The 22,585-nt window shown below is 41.8% G+C and overlaps 1 protein-coding gene across 3 annotated transcripts in view; it reads right to left on the reverse strand.

Annotated features, from left to right (window-relative positions):
- LOC122079354 (probable tRNA (guanine(26)-N(2))-dimethyltransferase 2) overlaps positions 1-22,585 on the reverse strand; it is a 65,420-nt gene that overhangs the window by 1,513 nt on the left and 41,322 nt on the right. For 2 of the 3 annotated variants that reach the window (XM_042645751.1, XM_042645749.1), the window contains one exon: positions 19,457-19,534. In XM_042645751.1, the coding sequence (XP_042501685.1) occupies positions 19,457-19,534 (78 nt within the window). Of the gene's footprint in view, positions 1-11,485; positions 11,780-19,456; positions 19,535-22,585 lie in introns of those variants that run through there. The other variant, XM_042645750.1, reaches the window with a different exon arrangement.

The following is a 22,585-nucleotide window of genomic DNA, read 5'->3' on the forward strand; positions in this document are numbered from 1 at the left end:
GGCTCTAATTCATACCATTCATTTAATTATTGATGTCATTCCAGTCCTAGACGTCAGTTTTATGTGTATGGACCTTGGCTGGCATCTCACCCACTAAAATAAAAACAAGACAACAATCATGAGGGGGATTCTCCTTTCTTTCCCTTCACATCTGTATGGGTGTGTGGACAGTAAGAGAAAGAGATGCAGTAGCTCGTCATGGTTGGACTGAGATGATCCAGACCCAGGCCTAGAAGGACTGAGTTGTCTAGTTTTTTTTGTTTTGCTTTTGTTTTTTTTTTTTGTTTTTTATTTTAATTTTTAATAAAGTATTTATTAATTTTTATTTCCTGTTTTGCAGTCAATAGGGATGCGTTGGAGTTTGCTTCAAACTCTACCATTGTTTCAGAGTTTGTTTAGAATTTTCTTTTTCTCTCTCTTCTCTTTTATATATATGAATGCAACCCATGATGAGAGATTAGAGTTGAATGATACTGAAATTTTTTAGTACTGTTTCTGTGGCATGACAGCTGGTCATGTGGCTTTCTCATCTTCTTCTTCATCAATTCAGATCTGATTTGATCGCCTCACGTGTGATTTTTTCTTACTTTCACCTCTACTCTTATCCTGTATTCTCAAATTCTTCTTTCCACTTACTGTTTCTATTCTACATTTTTCTTGTCACATTTCTTCTCCCTCTAAATTGACTTTTATCCATTCTACTACTGTCTCCCCTTCTTCCCTGCTGTTAGTGGTAACACAGAACTACACTCCTTAATCTGCCGGTTCGCCATACTTAATCAGTTTAGTCTGAAATTTGGGGCATAAGTTCCCCTTCCATAGGCTACTCAAATCTTAGGGTTTTGCTTCCAAAGTCCAGTTCTGCGATGAAAATCGAAACCTGCAACCAGAACGAGTCTGCAACTACCGCCTAATGGCACTTGCAGAATTTTATTTGAGTTTCTGACCTCTGTTTGGAGTTCTTTCGGTTGGAATCATTAGGTTGTCGAGTTAGCGACCGCCACCTGAAATTTCAGGTTGTTTGGACATCATATGGGTGTGCTCTCACACTTGCAACCAGGGCAGATGAATAACTTCTGTAATTTACAACAACAACTCATCTGTTATTTATAAGGCCATAATTCTTCACAAAAACCCTACTCATTCTTAATTTGTTTATGTTTTATTCCCATCTCTGTTTTTTTTTTTAATTCCAGGAACGTCCATCTGCTTCAAATTAATTACCTTTGCTCCCTGACTATTTCTTACCCAAAGAGGTGCTAAGCTGTTCCAAAATTTACGAAATTGTCACTACTTCATATGTGGATTTTAATCACCTTGGTAGGCCCATAGCGACCTAATGAGGGTGTGATGCAAGGCTGAATGTGTATTCATGTAAGAAGAATCAGGGAGCAGACCAGTATTAATGTTTTAGGCCAGAACCTAGCTCATAAAATAAGCCACGGTCTGGTCCTTGATTGGTTCAGCCATAGGCCACTCTTGTTCTATCCAGAATAGGCTTGTGTATGGCTTGGTTATTTGTTGAAATAACCGTAGGTACTTTTACCTTGGTCTTTTACTATTTACTGTAGTGGTTGTAGATAGAGACACTTGAGTGATGTACCCTACTTTCCTATTTGGTTGTAACCTCTTCTTATAAGTAAGAATGACCTCTGTCATTACTGACAAGTCAAATCATTCTCAAACTTCTGGTTCTCAATTTGGTACCAGAGCCAAAAACCTTAAATTCCTTTTTTCCTTTTTTTTTGGTTTTCTTCTCCGCCTCTGGGGGCCCTTACATCCTGGTTTAGACTAATCAAAGTTCTAAGGGAGAATCTGGATTCTTTGGGATCCTTCTTTCCTTGACATCTCCATCCAATCCTCTACCGAACAAGCCATCCACATCTCAATCTCCCACAATTCTGGGTCCCACATTTGCTTCCTCTCAATCATCTATGCTCATTATCGGGCCGCCCTCCGGCTTTCTCTCTAGGATGACCTCCTCTCTGTTGCTCCCCTCCTTGGTTCCTGGCCTTGGGGAATTGCTGGAGACTTTAATGTCATCCGATCCAGTCATGAAAAAACATGGTGGCAGTCCCATGGACTCCCAAGCTGTCAACCCCTTCAATGACTGTATCGATGACCTTAATCTCACTTGGCCCTTGTCAATGAAGCTTGGCTTGACTCTTTCCCCTCCTCTCATGCCTGCTTTGTCCTCCCTGGGATCTCAGATCATAGTCCCATCTCCATCCTTGTCCTTCCCTTTCTCTCCTTCGGTCCCAAACCCTTCATATTTTTCGACATGTGGATTTCTCACCCGGATTTTCAATCTCTTGTTCACAATGCTTGGAACATTCCTACTCCCAGCTCCCTCTCCCCTCTTCTAACTTTTGCCAAAAAGCTCAAAAACATTAAAGCTATGATCAAGTTATGGAATGTCACCACTTTTGGGAATATCTCCACTAGGATTTCATCTTGCTGTGCCAAGCTCCATTCCATCCAATCCAGTACTCAGCTTGATCTCCTCAACCCAGTATTAGCTGAGGAAGAAAAAGTTGCTGCTGCTGATCTTTCTTTGGTGCTTGATCAAGAAGAGAGTTTCCTTCGCCAAAAAGCCCGCATCAAATGGCTTGATCTTGGCGACTCCAATTCAGCAAATCTAGATACAATGTCAACACCATTCCAAAGCTCAACATTCCAAAGCTCACTTCCTCCACTGGTGTTGAGCTTTTCTCCCCCGACCTCATCAAGGCAGAAGCCATCTCTCACTTCCATGGTCTCTTCTGCCCTTCCCCCCCTCTCCTCTTCCCCCCAATCCCCCCCAACCTCCTCAATAAGTTCGTCCCCGATAGTCTCCTCCCTTTCTTCCAATCCATTCCTTGCGAAGAAGAAATTCTTTCGGCTATCCTTTCCCACAAAGCCAACAAAGCCCCTGGCCCTGATGGCTTTAGCATGGGTTTCTTCTCTACCTATTGGAACATCATCCGCAATGACTTAATTCTTGAGGTGCAAAGTTTCTTCTTCAACCCCAATCAAATCAGTGGAATCAATCACACTTTCCTTTGCCTCATCCCTAAGGAGGGTGCGATCTACATAAATGACTTCAGGCCTATCTCTCTTTGTAACCTCCTATATAAGTTTGTTGCCAAGATCTTGGCCAACAAGATTCAAAAAGTCATTGACTCCCTCGTTAGCTCGAATCAATCCGCCTTCATTGCTGGCAGAAGTATTTCAGAAAACATTATGCTTTGCCACGGGATTGTTCGCGGTTTTGATCGTAAGTCCCACTCCTCAGCTACTCTCCTCAAGATTGACATCCACAAAGCCTTCAACAATATCAGCTAAGACTTTATCTCCAATACCCTGCTCCAAATGTCTTTCCCTACCTTGTTTGTCCATTGGGTTTGCATTTGCATCTCTTCCCCTAGGTTCTCCGTCCTTGTCAAGGATAGCCCTGTCGGATACTTCCCCTTGGGTCGTGGTATCCGACAAGATTGCCCCTATCTCCTCTCCTCTTCTCCCTTTCCTTAGAAATCCTCTCTCACTCCATCCAATCAGCCACTGACATTCATCTCATTTCCCCCATCCCCAAATGCAAATCCCTTCTCCTTTCCCATCTGGCTTTCGCTGATGATATCATGATCTTCTCTAAGGCCGACCCGCTCTCTATCTCCTCTATCATGAACACCCACCATTCCTTCGAATCCCTCTCGGGGCTTAAAATCAATCTCCTCAAATCCAACATTTTCCTCTCCGGTGTTCCCCTGATACCCAAGACCTTCTTTTAGGAATCTAGGGAATCCCACTTGGATCCTTGCCTGTTCAATATCTGGGTCTTCCTCTAATTTCCACCAGGCTCTCCTCCCATTACTGCACCCCTCTTCTTGATCAACTCAGGAAAAAACTCCAACTCCGGAAAGGCAAACTCCTCTCCTTTGTTGGTCAGCTTACTCTCATCAGATCGGTCCTCCTATCTATGTATATCTATTGGTCAGGCACCTTTGTCCTTCCAACTTCTGTGATTAAATCTTTTGAAGGTCTCTTATGCTCCTTCCTTTGGAAGGGCTCTGACTCCCCAAATTCCTCGGGCCTCTCAGTTGGAAAAAGGTTTGCCTTCCCAAATCCGAGGGAGGATTAGGCATCAGAGGAATTAAGGATGCAAACTTTGTGGGTGTCCTTAAACTCATCTGGAAATTGTGTCTAAACACAAAAGCATCTGGGTTGATTGGATCTTTGCTGGAACCCTCAAACACCACTCCCTCTGGACTGACCCCTATGGCCTCCACTGCTTATGTCTCTTGGATTTGGAGGAAGATCCTAGAACTCAGGACCACCGCTCTCCCAGCAATTTCAGGCTTATTGGTAATGGCCGGACCACCTCCCTCTGGAAAGACCCCTGGCAGCCTTCGGGCATCCTGGCTCACCTAATTTCCCCCAGAGCTATCTAATCGTCAGGCCTCCCAGCTAATGCTTTTGTCTCCTTTATCCTCTCCCCCTTGGGCTGGATCCCTCCCTCATTTCCCCCATCCTCCTCTCCTTGATATCTGGTCTTCTCTCCCTCCACTTCCCCCTGGTCATCGAGGAAGAGAAGATAAATGCATTTGGCTCCCTTCTCCCAATGGGACCTTCACCTCTGCCACCGCCTGGTCCTTTGTCAGATCTCCTTCTCCGGTTGTTCCTTGGCACAAGCTTGTCTGGTTCAAAGGCTATATCCCCCGTCAAAGTTTCACCCTTTGGCATTACTTGTCTGAATGTCTCCCCACTCAATCCTTCCTCATCAACCGCCACATCCCTGTCAACCCTTCCTGCTGCCTTTGTCCCCATGGAATAGAGGACATCCCTCATCTCTTCTTCTCCTGCCCCTTCTCTGCTTCTGTCTGGAATTTTGTCCTCTCCAAATGCTATCCTTCTAGGAGAAGCATTCTTCCCTTCCATAGGGAATGGAATTGGATTGATATGACCTTCTCTGGCTCCTCCATTTGTGATACTGTTGGCAAATTGGCTTTTTCGGCTACAATCAATCATCTTTGGATGGAATGTAACATCCGTAGATGGACTCCCAAATCTCGTTCCTTGGATAAGATTTAGAAAGTTATCTACTTTGATGTTTCCTCTAAAGTCAATGCCCTCCTAATTCGGCCCGTCCCCTTCTCCCCCAAAAATTCCCACATCATTACTTCTTCGAACCTCCAGGTGGATCTCATCCAAACTCCCCCTTCTTGATAGCTTGTATGCTTTCCCCCTATTTTGTATCCCTTAGGTTTGATGTTTCGATTTTGTCTTTTGTTTCCCCATGATGGGTTGGCTTATCCTTGTTGGCTTTAGCCTTCCCTCCCCCCCCTCTCTTTTTCTTCCTTTGTATATTCTTCTTCTTCTCTGGTAATGAATTATTTATTCATCCAAAAAAAAAAAGTTCTATGCAACCCTAGCCTGCACCTCCTTCCGCCGCAGAGCCTCTCTGTGCCGCGCCGCTCTTGCGTTGCTCCTCCGCTACCGCACCTCCTCCCGATGCCGCTGCCTCCACTGTCAAGCCTCCTTCGTTGCCACTGCCGCCTATCTCCCCTAGTGTTGCCGCTGCTCCTCAGTACCTCCTTGCGCCGCTACCACCTAGTGCCTCTAGAGCTGCCACTGCCTAGCGCCTCCTCACCGCAAACCTTTTAGTTGCCGTGCCTCACCCTAGGTGTCTCCACCACCTATGTTGCTGCCGTGTTCTTCCCTCCACTTGCCTTCTCCCTTAAGCCATAGCTACGGTGAGTAATGATACCAGTAGCGGTTTCTCCTCCGGGGTCTCAGATGGTCGCCGTTCAGGCAACCAATGCTCTCTCAACCTTGGACCAATCAAGCTTAATGGTCAGAACTACCTCACGTGGTCTCGTGCCTGCCTCCTTACAATCCGTTGAAACAACTTCTATGGTCTTCTCACTGGTGATACTAGCCAACCCACGGATCCCGTTGCCACTAAAACCTAGTTAGCCAATGATGCCCTTGTTATGTCGTTTCTGCTTAATTTTGTGGAGCCTACTATCAGCCCTCGCTTCGTCTTATTCAACTCTACAAGGAACTATGGGATGCAGTCAAACAAACCTACAAGGGGGGAACCACGGTCAAATTTATGAGATCCGTCGTAATGTTTGTTCCACTACTAAAAAAGGAGTCTTTTACTGCCTATTATTCCACCTTATGCACTCTGAGGCAATAGCTAGATTTCTATAATTCGGACCCTATGGGATGCCCGGCTGATCTGGTACCTTTCAGAAGAGTGAAATGGAAAGGGTATTTGACTTTCTGACAAGTCTCAATCCTGAGTATGATCAGGTCAGGTTTTAGATTCTGAGCCGTGACACTTTTTCGACTCTCCTTCAGGCATATAAAATGGTTCTGTCTAAAGATCATCATCGCTCTGTTATGATGCCCCCCACAATTCCTATTTGGTCTGCATTACTAGTTACTCCAACTACTAAGGACTCCTCTAAGGGGCTTACACCTCCTTGTGAGTCTGTTCAGTGTGATTATTGTGGTTGCCCTTGCCATACCAGAGAAATTTGTTAGAAGCTCCATGGTTGTCCTAAAGGTGTCCGTAATAGCAAATCTAGAAAACAAGGCCACCAGACCCATCTGTCCAAAACTGTTGACAGTGCCCCTACTACTGCACCATTCTCTCCGGATCAAATGGCTCTCTCAAGCACCAGATGACACAGTTAGGCACTCTTCCTACTCCCTCTCCTTGTCCAATCTTTCTCAATTAGGTAGCTTCCTTGTTTTTTCCTCTACTTCTCCCTTTTGGTTACTTGATTCGGGTACGTTTCAATCACATGACAATTAGCTTTAGGGTCTTCCGTACTTATCATCCCTGTTTTGGTCGATATAAGGTACGTGTTGCTGATGGTTCCTTGTCCCCTATCTCTGGTAAGGGTTCCGTGTCATGTTCCTCCATTATTTCTCTTTCGATTGTCTTGCATGTCCCTAAACTATGTGCTAATTTACTTTCCATTTATCGGTTAATTGTGGACTTAAATTGTTCTACTCACTTCTTCTCTACTCATTGCCTCTTTCAGGATCTGGTGACAGGTGCAACAATTGGGTATGGTCTGGTATGTAATGGGGTCTACTACTTGGATTCTCCATCGGTTATGCCTCCTCCTGTTGCAAGACATACTCTCTGCTCGGACAACTCTATCTCCCTCTCAACTCCACCAGTGGCATTGTCATTCAGGACACCCTTCCTTTAATATTTTTCGTCGCAAGTTCCTTGCTTTAGTTAAACATTGTGGTTTCGAACACCTTAATTGTGATGTATGTGAGTTTGCTACATACATGGGCATCTTATCCCCCTACTGATAATAAAAGTAATGTTCCATTTTCAATTATTCCTTCTGATTTGTGGGGTCTTTCTAAGGGACGATTGATAGGAATGGATTTTGTTGGTTTATTACTGTTATTGATAATTGTACTCGTCCTATCTTTTGCATGGTAAGTCTGATGCCTTCTCTTGTTCGCAATATTTCCAATTTTCCATGCTATGATTCGAACACAGTTTAATACCATTGTTTGGGTCTTTCGTAGTGATAATCGCATGGAGTATATATATGGCACCTTTCATCAACACCTTGGCTCTAATGGCATTCTCTCCCAAACCTCCTATGTTCAGACACTTGAGCAAAATGGGATTCTCGAGCGTAAGAACTGTCATCTCCTTAACGTCGCTCGGGCTCTTATGTTTGCTACAGGTGTTCCCAAATACCTTTGGGTGATGCCATTCTCACTGCTGCCCACCTTATTGACTGGGTCCGATCTAGTGTGCTTAATTTCAAGCCTCCTATTTTGTTTCTCCCTGATCCTACTATTGCTTCGACTCTCCCTCCCCGGGTCTTTGGGTGTGTCTACTTTGCCCATAACTTCTCTCCTTCCTGCTCCAAACTTGATCCTCGTGCCCTATGGTGTGGCTTTCTTGGTTACTCGGCTTCTTAGAAGGGATATAAGTGTTATCACCCTCCTACTCATGGCTTGTATATCATAATGGATGTCACATTTATGAGTCTGAGGTGCACTTCACGTCACCTCTTCAGGGGGAGAGTCTTGTAGAAGAGCCACCTTTAGTGATATGCCTCTTATTCAGGAGAAGCCACCAGATCAACCTGTGAGAGATGTGATCACTTACACTCAGAGGTCCAAGGAAAAAGACACTATTAGTGACCAATCGTAGCCCTTTGAAGCATCTCCATCAGATCCACTAGTATCAGGTAATACTTCTCCCATACTTGATGTTGTCTCTGATAATCCTGTTGCTCCCTTAGAGCCTCCCTCACTTGATATTGTAAATATTGACCCCTTAGCAGACGATTTTCCTATTGCTGTTAGAAAGGGAGTTCGTTCCTGTGCCCAACATCCTATTTCCATTTTGTTTCTTATATGTCAATATCTCCCTTTTATAGGACCTTTGTTGCTTCATTGTCTTCTGTGTCTATTCCACAGGATTGAAAGAAGCCATCAATGATTTGAAGTGGAAAGTTACTATAGTTGAGGAAATATCGGCATTAGACAAAAATGGCACTTAGGAACTTGTCCCTCATCAAGGGAAGAATTAGTTGGGTGCAAATAAGTCTTTACGGTCAAGCAAAGGGCATATGGGAATGTCGAAAGGTACAAGGCACGCTTGGTAGCTAAAGGTTTCACCCAAACCTATGGAATTGATTACCAATAACTTTTGAAGCTGTTGCAAAGATGAACTCTATTAGGGCACTTTTATCCATTGCTACCAATGATGTCAAGAATGTGTTTCTCAATGGGGATCTTGAAGAGGAAATCTATATATTCTCATGTTCCTCCTGGGTTTGCGTCTTCATCCACTATTGGTCGTGTTTGCATTAAAGAAGTCACCATATGGCCTCAAGCAATCTCTTAGGGCATGATTTGGTAGGTTCATGAGAGCTATGAAAGGATTTGGATATAAACAAAGTCAAGCAGACCATACCCTATTCATCAAACGAAACAGTAACCAGATTATTGCTCAAAGCCCTATTAGCAGTAGAGTTTGAAATAAAGATCTGAGGCCTCTTCGGTATTTCCTTGGGATCGAAGTTGCACGGTCCGATAAGAGCATCTTCATATCCCAGCGAAAGTATGTGTTAGGTCTCCTTAGTGAGACTAGATGCTCGGTTACAAGCCTACAAATGCTCCTATGGAAGTTAACCATCAACTCAGCAGTTCAATGGGTGAATCGGTCGATAAAGATTAGTATCAGAGACTTATTGGCCGTCTGATCTATTTGTCCCCACACCAGGCTTGATATTGCCTATGCTGTAGGGATTGTTAGTCGCTTCCTACGTGATCCCTGGACATCTCATCTCGAATTGTGTATTGCATTTTGAGATATTTGAAGTATGCTCATGGGAAAGGTATTTTTTTTCTCCAAAAATGGGCACTTGAAGATAGAGGCTTTCACTAATGCTGATTGGGCATTTGGGCTGGATTTGTGAATGATCCAAGGTTCAAAGTATTAGGTTTCAACCCTTGGGGGAACTAAAATTTCGATCGAATTCTAAGAAATTTCGAGGAAACCAGGGAATTTTTCCCAATGTGGCGGAAACTTTGGTTTCGACTACCAAAATGTTTTTTTTTTCCTGATTTTGTGTACGTCATATTTTAGACATTTTGAACACATTCATATAATTAGTTTAATGGAAAAAACACTTAAAGTCATACTTGTTGTGTGAACTAAAGTTTGCTAATGAACATTGAGTCGTTGACTAAACCTATGCTACATAGTCTACATTATATGTAGCCTACAATCTACATAAGTATATAATTGTGAAATACATATAAAAAGTTTAAAACAAACAAACATAATGCAAAGGATCCAAAATAAATAATAATATTACATAATTTTGAGTTATTTCTCAAGTCTTAAGTCTCAACATTCAACATGCTCAATACTCAAAAGTTAATTCCAAGTAGAGTGTCTAGGCGGTTCCATTCCACAAGCTACATGCCACTGCAGATGTCATAGCTGCTCCTCTGAATGCACCACATATGAGTCCCACAACAAGTTTTAGGCCCAATTGTTTTAGTGGTCCGTCATTGGTTATCTATAAGATGCATCATCAACATTAGCTAGGTATTCCAGCCTAGGGGGAATGGCTCAGCCATAGTGGTAGGATGTGGCTGTGGCACACACAAGGTTGGGATGGATACCCAAAGATACTGTCAACAAAAGATAACCCCCCACCTGAACTACCCTCCTGTCCAAATGAAGTAGAAGATCCACCATACTGTCCATATCCACCACCATATCCAAATGAACCGATGCTCTCGAAGGATGGTCAACCAGCATATACATCATACAATGAGACAGATGAGACTTACCTTTTTGGTCCAAGCTCCTTTCCTTTGGTAGATTTTGCAAGATTCAAGCTTAGATTGAAGTTTTTTGGCCACAAGGGGGAAATCTTGAGTGTTTTCCCAAGTTTCCCACTTCACAGACAAGAAATATGGGGAAAGGATCAAAATTTTGAAATGAGAACACTTGGTTTCCCATTTAAGCATGATTTATAAAGGCTGGTTCACCCAAAGGGTCGAACCCATTGGTCCACTCTAAATTTTCCACATTTCAGTCGAAATGTGAGAATTTCGGTCGATACCTGTCGAAACCAGTGACTTAACAGTCACAGGCTATATGCTATCAGAGTCTTGGGATACTTTCGAAATGTGGGAAATTTCGACGATATCACTCAAGTTCTTAAACCATGGAATGATCGACAATCTTCGATTGGATATTCTTCCTTTCTTGGATCTAGTCACTTGGCGAGGCAAGAAACAATCTATTGTTTCATGTTCTAGTGCCGAAGCTAAGCATCATGCCATGGCCCAGGGGATTTGTGAATTGATGTGGCTTAAGGGTCTCTTGTGCAATCTAGGTGTTGCTTAAAAAGACCCAATGCGGCTTACTGTGACAACAAGGCAGCCATCAATATAGCTCACAATCCTATCTAGCACGACAGAATGAAGGCTATTGAGGTCGATAAGCACTTCATTAAAAGAAGCATTTCATCCTCTTGTCTCCAAGTTGGGCATGTACGATATATTTGCACCAACTTGAGGGAGAATGTTGAGATAACCGTAGTTACTTTTACCTTGGTCTTTTATTATTTACTGTAGCAGTGGTAGATAGGGACGCTTGGTTAGCAATACCATACTTTCATATTTGGTTGTAAACAAGATAGGCATCGACGCTAGTCAGCTGATGGATAATGCTATTGTCAATAAAGAAGTTTTGAAGACCACCATACATGTACTCCCTCCTTATCAGAATGAACAATTTTAATTTTAGTGTCAAACTGAGTACAGACCATTTGATAAAAAATTTTAGAAGGAATCACAAACATCACTCTTATGTTTCATCAACATAGTCTAAGTGGTACGGAAAAAATCATTAACAAATGAAACAAAGTAGCGATAACCTAACAAAGAGGTAGTAGTAGAAGGTCCCCAAACATTAGTATGCCCAATATGAAAAGGAACATTAAATATATTATCATGATAAGGATAAGAGGAAAACAATGTTTGGCAAAAATACATGGGAAGAAGAATAAGAAGTAAACAAATTAAGTAATTGATCCTCATAACAACAAAAGAGGGTGACCAAGATGTTAATGCATAGCATCATAGAATCCACAAAACTACTTTCACTACGTCCAAACACATAAGATTGAGCTATGGGACAAAAAAAATATGATCAGAGTTCAAGTAGATAGAGTCCCTTCTCCTCACGTCCATTGCCAATAATCATCTTCGTTACCAAATCCTGAAAGAAATAATAAGGGAAAAACGCAACACAACAATTTAAGGATTTAGTTGAGTGACTCACAAAAAAGGTTCAAGAAATTGTTTTGTTTCGTTTGTTCCAAAACCACCAAAATTAGCGAAATGAGCAAAACGAAATGACGAATATGCTGAAATAATCGAAATGACTGAAATTCGGTACTTTCGTGTTTTATATGCCTTTTCGTTTCGGAAAAAAACAATACCAATATATTTGAGATTTCCGTGAGATATAGCTGAGTTTTCGAACCATGCTCACAAATAAAATGCTACTGGCAAAGTTAGGAACATGAAGGACATAATCAAGGGAAATAGAAGAAGTAACAGGATATTGCCTTCACAAGAAATAGATGAATTGACCTTATCCCTACCAGAACAAATAGAGTAGGAATCATAATAACGGGACGTACCAGTTATGTGGTCAGTGGAACCAGAATCAATGCCTAAGATGGAGCTGCGGAAGGGGCAGATGTGGAGACGTGCAAGGCTGAGGTTGAGAAATCTGGCAATGTAGATAAAGACGATGAGCCACCCAGTTGTGACATGACCTTGCTGAATGCTATAATATCCACCTTCGCAAGGGAGCTGAGACCAGCGTGCTCTGATTGTATGCTAGGTGATGGAGATCCTATAGTATCAACCTCAATGTGAACAGAGGGTGCTCTAGCTCGCCGTCTACGGTGCCTTGCATACAATGAGATCCACAATGTGTACCAGGAGGACGGCCATGAAATACCAGCACCTCTCTTTAATGTGCCTAAATTTTCCACAATGATCACATCGGAACCTATCTCTGTCATCTCCACGAGGTGGCCCTTGGCCTCTGTAGTCACCACACTAATCTCTTTGAGAGCTAAAGAAAAAGCTGATGTCTCAAGAGGGAATGTAAATTCCATGGCCAATCGCCGAGTCTCCTCACTCTACAAGTAGCAACACACCTCATCAAGGGATGGAAGAGGAGAGCAGTGCAAGGTTTGTATCTAGAATAGCTCATACTCCAGCTTCAAGCCACCAAGTAAAATATGAACATGTTCCTTTTCAACTGTTCAGTAAACCTTAGCTTCATCTTCTGGATTGGACAGTTGGAGGTCCCTTTAATGATCATACTCTTCCTAGAGACTGATGACAATATTATAATACTCAGAAATTGTCCTATCGCATTGCTTCATTGTAATGATCTTTAGGAGAAGTTGGTATACCTTAGCCGAGACATCCACTCGGTTGGAAGTTTTGGAAACACTATCCTAAATGTCCTTGGCAGTTTCTTTCACTTGAACATCCTTCCAATCTCAAGTTTCATAGAGAATATTAGTCAAGTCATAATAGTAGAGTTCTCAGTCTCCCATTTTGGATACATTGGGTCACTTAAGAGCTCAAATGGCACCTGTAATATACCCTAACTTTCCCCAACTCCGCTAGGAAATCTTTACAGAGTGATTCTAATCCAAATAGTTGATATTGTCCAACTTTACAATCAAATTTGAGTATCGGTTCTCAAAAACCATTTGAGTAGGATAAGTACTACTCGATGCATTAGGTGAAACTTCTACAAGTTCATTGTTGCCAGACATGTTGAAGGAAAAAAAAAAAAAAACAAACAAATGCAAGATGGGGAGTACACACTCTACCCAAATCTTCCTTCCCAATACTCAAACACAAATCTAGCAAGTATGGCAGTCACATAACACAAACCATATACAACCAAATCAAATGCGCACTTCAAGATGAACCATTAGTCCAAAACACTTCAAGAGCCCAAACAACACACCCCATTAACCCAATGTTGCTGGAATCCACCACAGGAAGCATTTCCAAAACAAAAAACAGAAAAACAGGGGGCGGTACCTTAAGAAGAGGGCAAGAATTGAGTTGCAAGCCCAAAGCTCAGCTATCCTAGAACCGAGAGCATAGAAGATTGGTAGGTATGCCTAGGACGATCCAAAAAAACTATACATCACCTCCAATGGTGGCCGGATGAGAGAAAAAGAGAAATCCCAAGAAGAAGTTGGCGGTCGACATGTAGACCCTATTTTTGTTGATGTGAGCTCCCAACAGCTCCAAGCTTCTATTTCTTCACATGAATCTTCTTCTTAGGGTTCTATTGATCTTCACTTAAACTCATTTCATAAAATCTTCAATTTTCACATAATGGTCTCTTCCTTGAAAACCCTTTGTAACCCAGGGTTCGAAAGAGAGGAAATGGGAGCGGGAAGCTTAAGACACAGCTCTCAAACCAAGATCGTAGTGGTTTGATACCAAGTTAGAATGTAGAGATAATGAGAGAACAAGAGAGAATAAGAGAAGATTAGAGAGGAGGATGGAAGAAGAAGCTAGAGAAGAAGAGAAATGAGGAGAGAATGTTGTGTGTGAGAAAATGAATCCTCCCACACCTATATTGCTTCACTAATATAGCATAAGGAATTACATACACCTCCCTAGGGAGGTTAAAGGTAAAAAGGACACATACAATATTAGACAACAAGTAAGTAGTTCTCAAAGTACCCCTAATACACAAACTCTAACAAAAGTCTGATTCGGCTGGTGAAACCTTCTCTCTAATCCCTTGTCTTCTTCAGGTTTGATCTCTCCCATAATCCTCTTTTGTTCTCCTTATTCCTCCTCCTCCTTTCTTCTCTTGTTCTTCGTGTCATCTCAGTAGAATGTAGGAATAGTACCCAACTATACATTTAGGTACCGGCTCGATAGTACGATCACAAGTAACTGATAAACAGTACAAGACATTCCCATGGATGCTGAAATATCATGAGATCTCAGAAACTGAAGGCTGCTGTAGAATTCCCTTAATCTCAGAGAACCACAAGAATAGGATGGCCGTCTTCACATCTGGAACTCGATGGCTAGACTCTTCCGAATTGAGAACAACACAAGGCAGCATCAATCAGCACCTTCGGATACTTCTCTCACGTTAAAGTTGCAGAATCCCAAAAAAAAAGAAAAAAAAAATGAGTACAGAGTGAAGAAGGGGGGATAGGTAGTCTCTCTCAGACTTGGGTCTCTCTCACCCATGGTCTCTCACCAATGGCATCTCACCATACTCTCACTCACAGAGCAAGCACAAAGCTATATATATATTTTTTCATTCTTGTTAGCTGTATTCCAGCCTTGTTCATTATTTAAATAGAGTCGATTACAGCAATTGGCCTTCCCTGTGTGGAAAAGAGGTCTTCTTAAATTATGGAAATTCTTTAACTAAATACTAGAAAGTCCTAGGAATAAAAACTACTACTTACGTAAACAAATCTAATTAGAAATAGAAACTATTTAAAGCTACCAAGTCCCCTACACAAGGACTAGGTAAGGAACACAAATAAAATCCTAAATTCTCTCATTAATAACTCGATCTCTTGGAAAGATCTTGATGGAGGGCCCGCAGAGAAAGGGAAGAAATCCCTGAGAGAAACTCAGAGTTGCAGGGAGAAGAGAAGAATAGGGGGGAAAGGGGTCACACGACTTGCACCATACCTGGCACTAAAACCTTGATATCAATTCATCATTCAAAATCTATCTAATACTTGGGTTACATGCCTTTATATAATAACTAGAAATTAAAACTTGCCTAATAAAAATCTAAGACTAAATTAGCAACTTCTAATTTGCTTCCTAAGTTCTCACTAATAAAATTAGAAACAGAATAAAATTCAAATTGGTAACTCCCTAATTCACTATCAATTACCTAAATTAAAAGATTGCAAATAATCCCCAAATAAAATAAAATCCTAAAGATCCTAATGAATACAAAAATCCAATCGAACCCGATTCATTTTGGTTGAGATTACCCGAAGGGTCAACTCGGTTCAGCCTCGATTCTATATCAACTCCCCCGAAGTTGAGAAAAACTCGTCCACGAGTTTTAAAGGAGAGGATCAGCACCACTCGATCAACATCCACGATCATTGGCTTTGATGGGGCTATGATCCAGCACATAGTGCCTTCATCTGTCACGGTCTCCTGATGGTCACCAACGAATGATATGACTTTGATTGGAATCTGATGTTGGGGTTTCACAACTGGAAGTGGACAATCGATCAGTTCTTTAGATGCAACCTTGATCGGACTGCTAAGTTCATCTTGATAGTCATGTCTTGTGTCAACCGGCTTGTCTACCACTAACCCGTCTTCGATCATGTTGCACACTTTATCACATAAGCATTTGGTACTTTTGGTAAGCTTTTGAAAATCTGATCGAAGTTCCCGAGATTCCGATCAAAGTTCCTTCATTCCATCATCAAATTTCTTCTTAAGTTCCTCAATAAGAGTAATAAATTCAGGGGAAAACGCCATCGGAGTAAAGGATTTCATAGGAAACCTGACTCTGATACCACTTGATGGAGGGCCCGCAAAGAAAAGGGAAGAAATCCCTGAGAGAAACTCAGAGTTGCAGGGAGAAGAGAAGAATAGGGGGGAAAGGAGTCACACGACTTGCACCATACTCGGCACTAAAACCTTCAAATCAATTCATCATTCAAAATCTGTCTAATACTTGGGTTACATGCCTTTATATAATAACTAGAAATTAAAACTTGCCCAATAAACATCTATGACTAAATTAGCAACTTCTAATTTGCTTCCTAAGTTCTCACTAATAAAATTAGAAGCAGAATATAATTCAAATTGGTAACTCCCTAATTGACTATCAATTACCCAAATTAAAAGATTGCAAATAATCCCCAAATAAAATAAAATCCTAAAGATCCTAATGAATCCAAAAATCCAATCGGACCTGATTCATCTCAGTTGAGATTGCCCGAAGGGTTAACTCGGTTCACCCTCGATTCTACATTAGATCTCCAATTGAATAAACCTCCACAAGGCTGGCCATGGGGCCCACGAAATCCGCAAGAGTCCATCCAGTTTTGTTCTTCATAGAGATGGCACTAAACCCCAGGAAATCTGGAGTTATTCTTCCTAGAAATCAGGAAGTCAATCAATGAAAGGAAACTCTGGAAAGATAATCTCTAAAAATCATCTCCACACAAGCTATCCTTGGGTCCTTTATTCAATCAAGAACCAGGCCACACCTGATCAGGCTGTTTCCCACAGCGGCTGAATCTTACAGCAATTCTGGACTGGTTTTGGCCTTGTTCCTGCGATCTACATCACAGTACCCTGCTCTGGTGTTAGATCTGATTCAGCAAGAGGAACCTCAATCTCTCTTATAAGTTCTCCATTCAGTCGCTGATTCAGCAAGAGGGAACTCAATCTCTCTTGTAACTTCTCCTTTCAGTCTCAGATTCTGGGATCTAAATCCCCACCTTAGGATGATTAAACCTTTGAATCTCTTAAGGCCTCCAATTACATCGAGATTCTGGTTTTGGAGTTTTCCCTGAAAATATTATCCATTATTCAGGTCTGATCTTAGTTGGATGGATTTCAGAGTCCAAGAATTAGTTGCCTATTCCTCCAGTTTTGTGTTATGTGGGCTTCATTTATGGTTGCTGTGGTGATCTCTTTAAGGGCAAGTTTTATCTCATTCTGTTTCTAACGTGAGGTTGGGGATGACCAACTCTTTTATTTACAAATAAGACCAGCTCTTGTATAAATTACACAAAGCTCCTCCTTTCCTGAGTTTTATTCTGTTTTCTTCCACATACTTATTTAATTTCCAGACTCGTCCTTTACTCTTACTTTAATTCCCATTAACACAGCAATTTCCCCCCTTGTGTCTATTTGTTCCTTATAGTTGCATAAATAACCCCATACATGAGTGGTTACTACACAAACTTTATTCGGTTCTTTATCTCAACAAGGACTCTAAATTGTTCATCATATTTACCATTCTGCAACTCCATTCTTGGTTTGAGCTTGGTGGGTCCATAGTGAACCCCAATAGGGTTTTGTGACCCAGTTTCCACATTACTTGCTACTCACTGTTTCAGCAGGTTATTCTCAGTTTTCTTCCTGCTATTTCTAGGTTAACCTTCTATTAGTAACTTTATAATATTGTTTCCCTTAATCTAACCATTGGATAGGCTTCAATTTTTTTATATCATCTACCCTTCCCTCCTCACTACCTTCGACCAGAATTTGGTAGATAAATGGCTAGTAGATTGTGAGTTATGGGTTCCTTTTTGACTTATTAATTCCTTTTTTCTTATCAGTTTCTATTTTCTGTTCTTGCTTGTTTTTTTTCTAATCCAACCATTGGTCACCTTGATGTTTTAAGCACCTAGCCTACCCACTAGGTGATAAGTCCCAGTAGGATCCATCATAAACTCCAACAAGACCTAGAATAAGATCAGATTCAACAGTAAGAACAAATCTGAAAATAGACTCAGATTTAGGTCGAAACTTGCATAAATTGTATCTCACCATATAGGACTCCGTTTGGGGCTGAAATTTGGATGGAATGATGATCCTATATGGAGGAACAAACCATAATAAATTGATCAAATTCTGCCCGCTGGTGATGTAGATCAATGCAGGACTGAGACTTATGCTGTTGCAAGAAAAATGAAACTTTTGGTGATTCTTCAAGAACTTGAATTGGAAGCGTCGGATGATCCTCAAGTTTGGGTCAAGCGATCCTCCTAAGATCATTAATAAACCTTCAAAATCCTGCAGCAATCAGAGATCTGACAAAAAAGATATGCACTTGAAAATTCTTCCCGGGATAACCCTGTAACTAGAATCGATAGTCTTTGAGTGTGTCTTCTACTCTTCTGATCAGCAATAGAGGGCTTTAATCTCACTTTAAACAGTAGACAAATAAAAATATAGAAAAAGAAAGAAAGGGAAGAGGGTGATAATCGATTGTAGAAGAATGGGGTGGGGGTAAGGGAATTGCTATCTTGGCCTGGGTCTTTCACCCTCAACTCTCTCAGTTGATGAACAAACCTTTCTCAGGTCAAAGTAATAAGCATAACTCACAAACAATTTCATCAATCAATCCATATGTCTTTGTGTTACGGCAATGCCTCTTTATATAGTAGAGGTGACAGATTCAATACATGGTAAAAGCTAAAAATGGAAACAAACTGAAATTAGAAACCTATTGACTTAGACACAAACTTCCTAGTTTCTAACAAATAAGAACTTTCCCAGTAAGAAAGAAATAAAGGACATAACTAGACTTCTAGAATACTCGAAATATAGAAAACTAATATTCTTAATGATATAGGAAACATAAAAGAACTACTTAATCCCGTATAGGACTTAAATTCCCAATCATTGGGCTTATAGAATTGACCAATTACAAAAGTAAACCCAAAAATATAAAGCCCATGGCCCATACAAGCCATTGGAAACTCAAAATAACACATATTAGTCCATTCTTGGTCCAGTTAGATGGCTAAAGTAGAGAACCAGAATTGCACCAAAATAGAAATCTGACTCAAGAACCAGACCGCACCTGACCAGGCATTCTCTCACAGCAGTTGCATTACTAGGACCTCCATTCGACCCAAGTTTCAGCCTCATCAGCTGAAGGACTTGAGAGATACTATTATGCCCAGATTCTGCCTATATTCTCAACATTGTCTCACTGTGATTACTAGTAGGTTTTCTAGTTTTCTTTCCAGCCTAGAAAACCTCTTCAGGGTGTTTGGAATCTGGAGATGAATTAAAGATATAATATATATATATATAGAGAGAGAGAGAGAGGGGTGGGGGGGAATTTATAAATCCCTAGTTTTAGACATACTTGCAAAGTAGGTTCCTTGGCGAGGATCACACTTCCAGATTGATCAGGTGATTGAGCTTTCACTGGATGATTCTTGACCTACACAAATAAAATTATAATTTGTTACAAAACAACGTCAATTGATCAGAAGAGACGAATTCTTATTAGTAAACATTAAGGTCGCACTAGTTATTTGTAATGCTATTCTCAAATACAAGGGAATAAAGTAGATATTTGAGACAGATAAGTACCTTCGACTAGAAAGTAATAACACGACAATGAAATGGAAAACAACAACTAAATTCTGAAGTGTTTCACCAAAGTATCAACCTCCTAAACTTATTATACCACATATTAGTGAAACATCCATGCTTGCCTTCTGTAGCCTTGACAATTCAAATCATAGTTGTCATGGAGCCAAGGCGAACCACGGCGTTGGAGTGCTGCAGCTGCCTAAGTGTAATTTTTTTATTTTCACTATATCGAACATTATCTAGTATGTTACATATACCTTGTATCATAAAAAATCAACATCAAACCACATCAAATCATCAAAGATCAATATTAAGTCACATTAAGTCATACAAAATCAACGTTTAGAGAAATGCTCTTGTTCTACAATAAGTTGTACTGGTCAAATGATTTTATTTTTACAAGAGACTTTTTGCATTAGGTATAGCACAAAACCAGTTTTCAACAAGTTTGTCCCTATTGAACTCCTTCCCTATCTCCAGTTCATTCCCAGCGAGGATGAAATTCTCACTACCATTCTCTCCCACAAAGCTAACAAGGCCCCCGGTCCTGATGGCTTTAGTATGGGCTTCTTCGGCCTGTTGGAATATCATTCGTAATGACCTCCTCCTGGCGGTGCGTAGTTTCTTCTACAACCCTAACCAGATTGGTGGGATCAATCACACCTTCCTTTGCCTCATCCCAAAAAAGGAGGGTGTTGCTTCCATGAATGATTTTTGGCCCATTTCTCTCTGCAACCTTCTCTACAAATTCATTGCTAAAATCCTGGCCAATAGGACCCAAAAATTTATTGCCTCACTTGTTAGCCCAAACCAATCCGCCTTCATCACTGGCAAAAGCATCTCGGACAATATTATGCTCTGTCATGAGATTGTTCGTGGCTTTGACTGCAAGTCTCACTCTCTGGCTTCTCTTATGAAGATTGACATCCACAAAGCGTTTGACACGATTAGTTGGGACTTCCTCTCCAATGTTCAACTTCAAATGTCTTTCCTAGCCTCTTTCGTTCACTGGATCCGCTCTTGTATTTCTTCCCCTCGCTTCTCGGTACTGGTGAATGGTAGCCCTGCCGGATATTTTCCCTCAGAGTCATGGAATCCGTCAAGGATGCCCTCTCTCTCCTCTTCTCTTCTCCCTATCCTTGGAAATCATTTCCCGTTTCATTCAATCTGCCACTGACCTCTATCTCATTACACCCATTCCCAAGTGTAAATCCCTCCTCTCGTATTTGGCTTTTGCTGATGATATTATGATCTTCTCCAAGGCCGATCCCCTTTCCATCACCAATATCATGTCCAGCCTCCATTCCTTCGAGTCCCTATCAGGGCTCAAAATCAACCTTCTCAAATCTAATATCTTTCTCTCAGGTGTCTCTCCTGAGACTCAGTCTTTCTGATATTTTTGGTATCCCACTGGGATCCTTGCCTGTTAGATATTTGGGCCTCCCACTCATTACCTCCAGGCTTTCCTCTCATCATTGTGCCCCTCTGCTTGACCGCCTTAGGAAAAAGCTTCAACTTTGGAAGGGGAAGCTTTTGTCTTTTGCTGGCCGCTTAACCTTGATCAGATTGGTCCTCCAATCCTTGCATCTATACTGGTCCATTACCATTGTCCTCCCTTCCTCTGTTATCAAGTCTTTCGAGAGCCTTCTCTGCTCCTTCCTCTGGAAAGGCTCGGATTCTTCTAAATTCCTCAGGCCTCTCAATTGGAAGAAGGTTTGCCTCCCGAAATCTGAAAAAGGGTTGGGAATTAGAAGTATTAAAGATGCCAATTCTGTGGGTGTCCTTAGACTCTGGAAGATTGCCTCCAAACAGAAAAGCATTTGGGTTGACTGGATTCATTCTGGATTACTCAAGCATAACTCTCTCTGGACTGCCCCTTCCAATCCTGATGCCTCTTGGATCTGGAGAAAGATCCTTCAGTATAGAACCCTGGCCCTCATTGCTATTTCCTATTCCATTGGGAATGGTCAATCTACCTATCTGTGGAAGGACCCTTGGCACCCCACTGGCATTCTTTCCCTTCTGGTTTCTCCCAGAGTCATATACTCCTCCGGCCTTCATGCAAAGGCTATGGTCTCCTCGATTCTTTCTCCTTGGGGTTGGTTGCCTCCTTCATCCCCCCCTCCTCTGCTAGATCTCTGGTCCTCCCCCCCCCTCTCCCCCCTGGGCATAGAGGCAGAGAAGACCATTGTATTTGGCTTCCCTCTTCTAATGGGTTATTCTCTTCTGCCTCTGCTTGGTCTTTTATCCGTTCCCCATCCCCGTTGGTTCCCTCGCATAAATTGGTCTGATTTAAAGGTCATATCCCCCGCCATAGTTTCACTCCTTGGCACTGCCTATCCAGTTGTCTCCCAACCCAATCCTTCCTCATCCACCACAACATCCCCGCTAATCCTTCCTACTACCTCTATCCCTCGGGCATGAAGATACCCCCCATCTCTTCTTCTCCTGTCCCCTTTTTTGCCAAGTTTGGAAAACCGCCCTTTCCAAATGTTGGCCTGCTAGAAGACCCATTTTTCCTTTTGACAGAGAATGTATTTGGGTTGACATGTCCTTCTCGGGATCAACCATTTGTGATACTATTGGTAAATTAACCTTTTGAGCTAACATTAACCACCTCTGGATGGACTGCCAAATCTCGATCCCCGGATAAGATTTGGAAAGCTATCTCCTTTGATGTTGCTTCCAAGGCCCAGACTCTCCTTGCTAGACACAACCGGCCAATCCCTATCTCTCGCAATAACTCCCACATCATTTCGTCTTGGAACCTTCAAGCTATCCCCACCCACGAAACCCCTTGCCCCCCTCACCCATCCCTCTCCTCTCCCCTCTCACCCCCCACCCTCCTCCCCCTAACCCCTCTCATTCCCACACCCCTCGCTCTTCTCACCCCCCT

Source organism: Macadamia integrifolia, chromosome 5 (genome assembly GCF_013358625.1).
Source record: "Macadamia integrifolia cultivar HAES 741 chromosome 5, SCU_Mint_v3, whole genome shotgun sequence".
Lineage (NCBI taxonomy): Eukaryota > Viridiplantae > Streptophyta > Magnoliopsida > Proteales > Proteaceae > Macadamia > Macadamia integrifolia.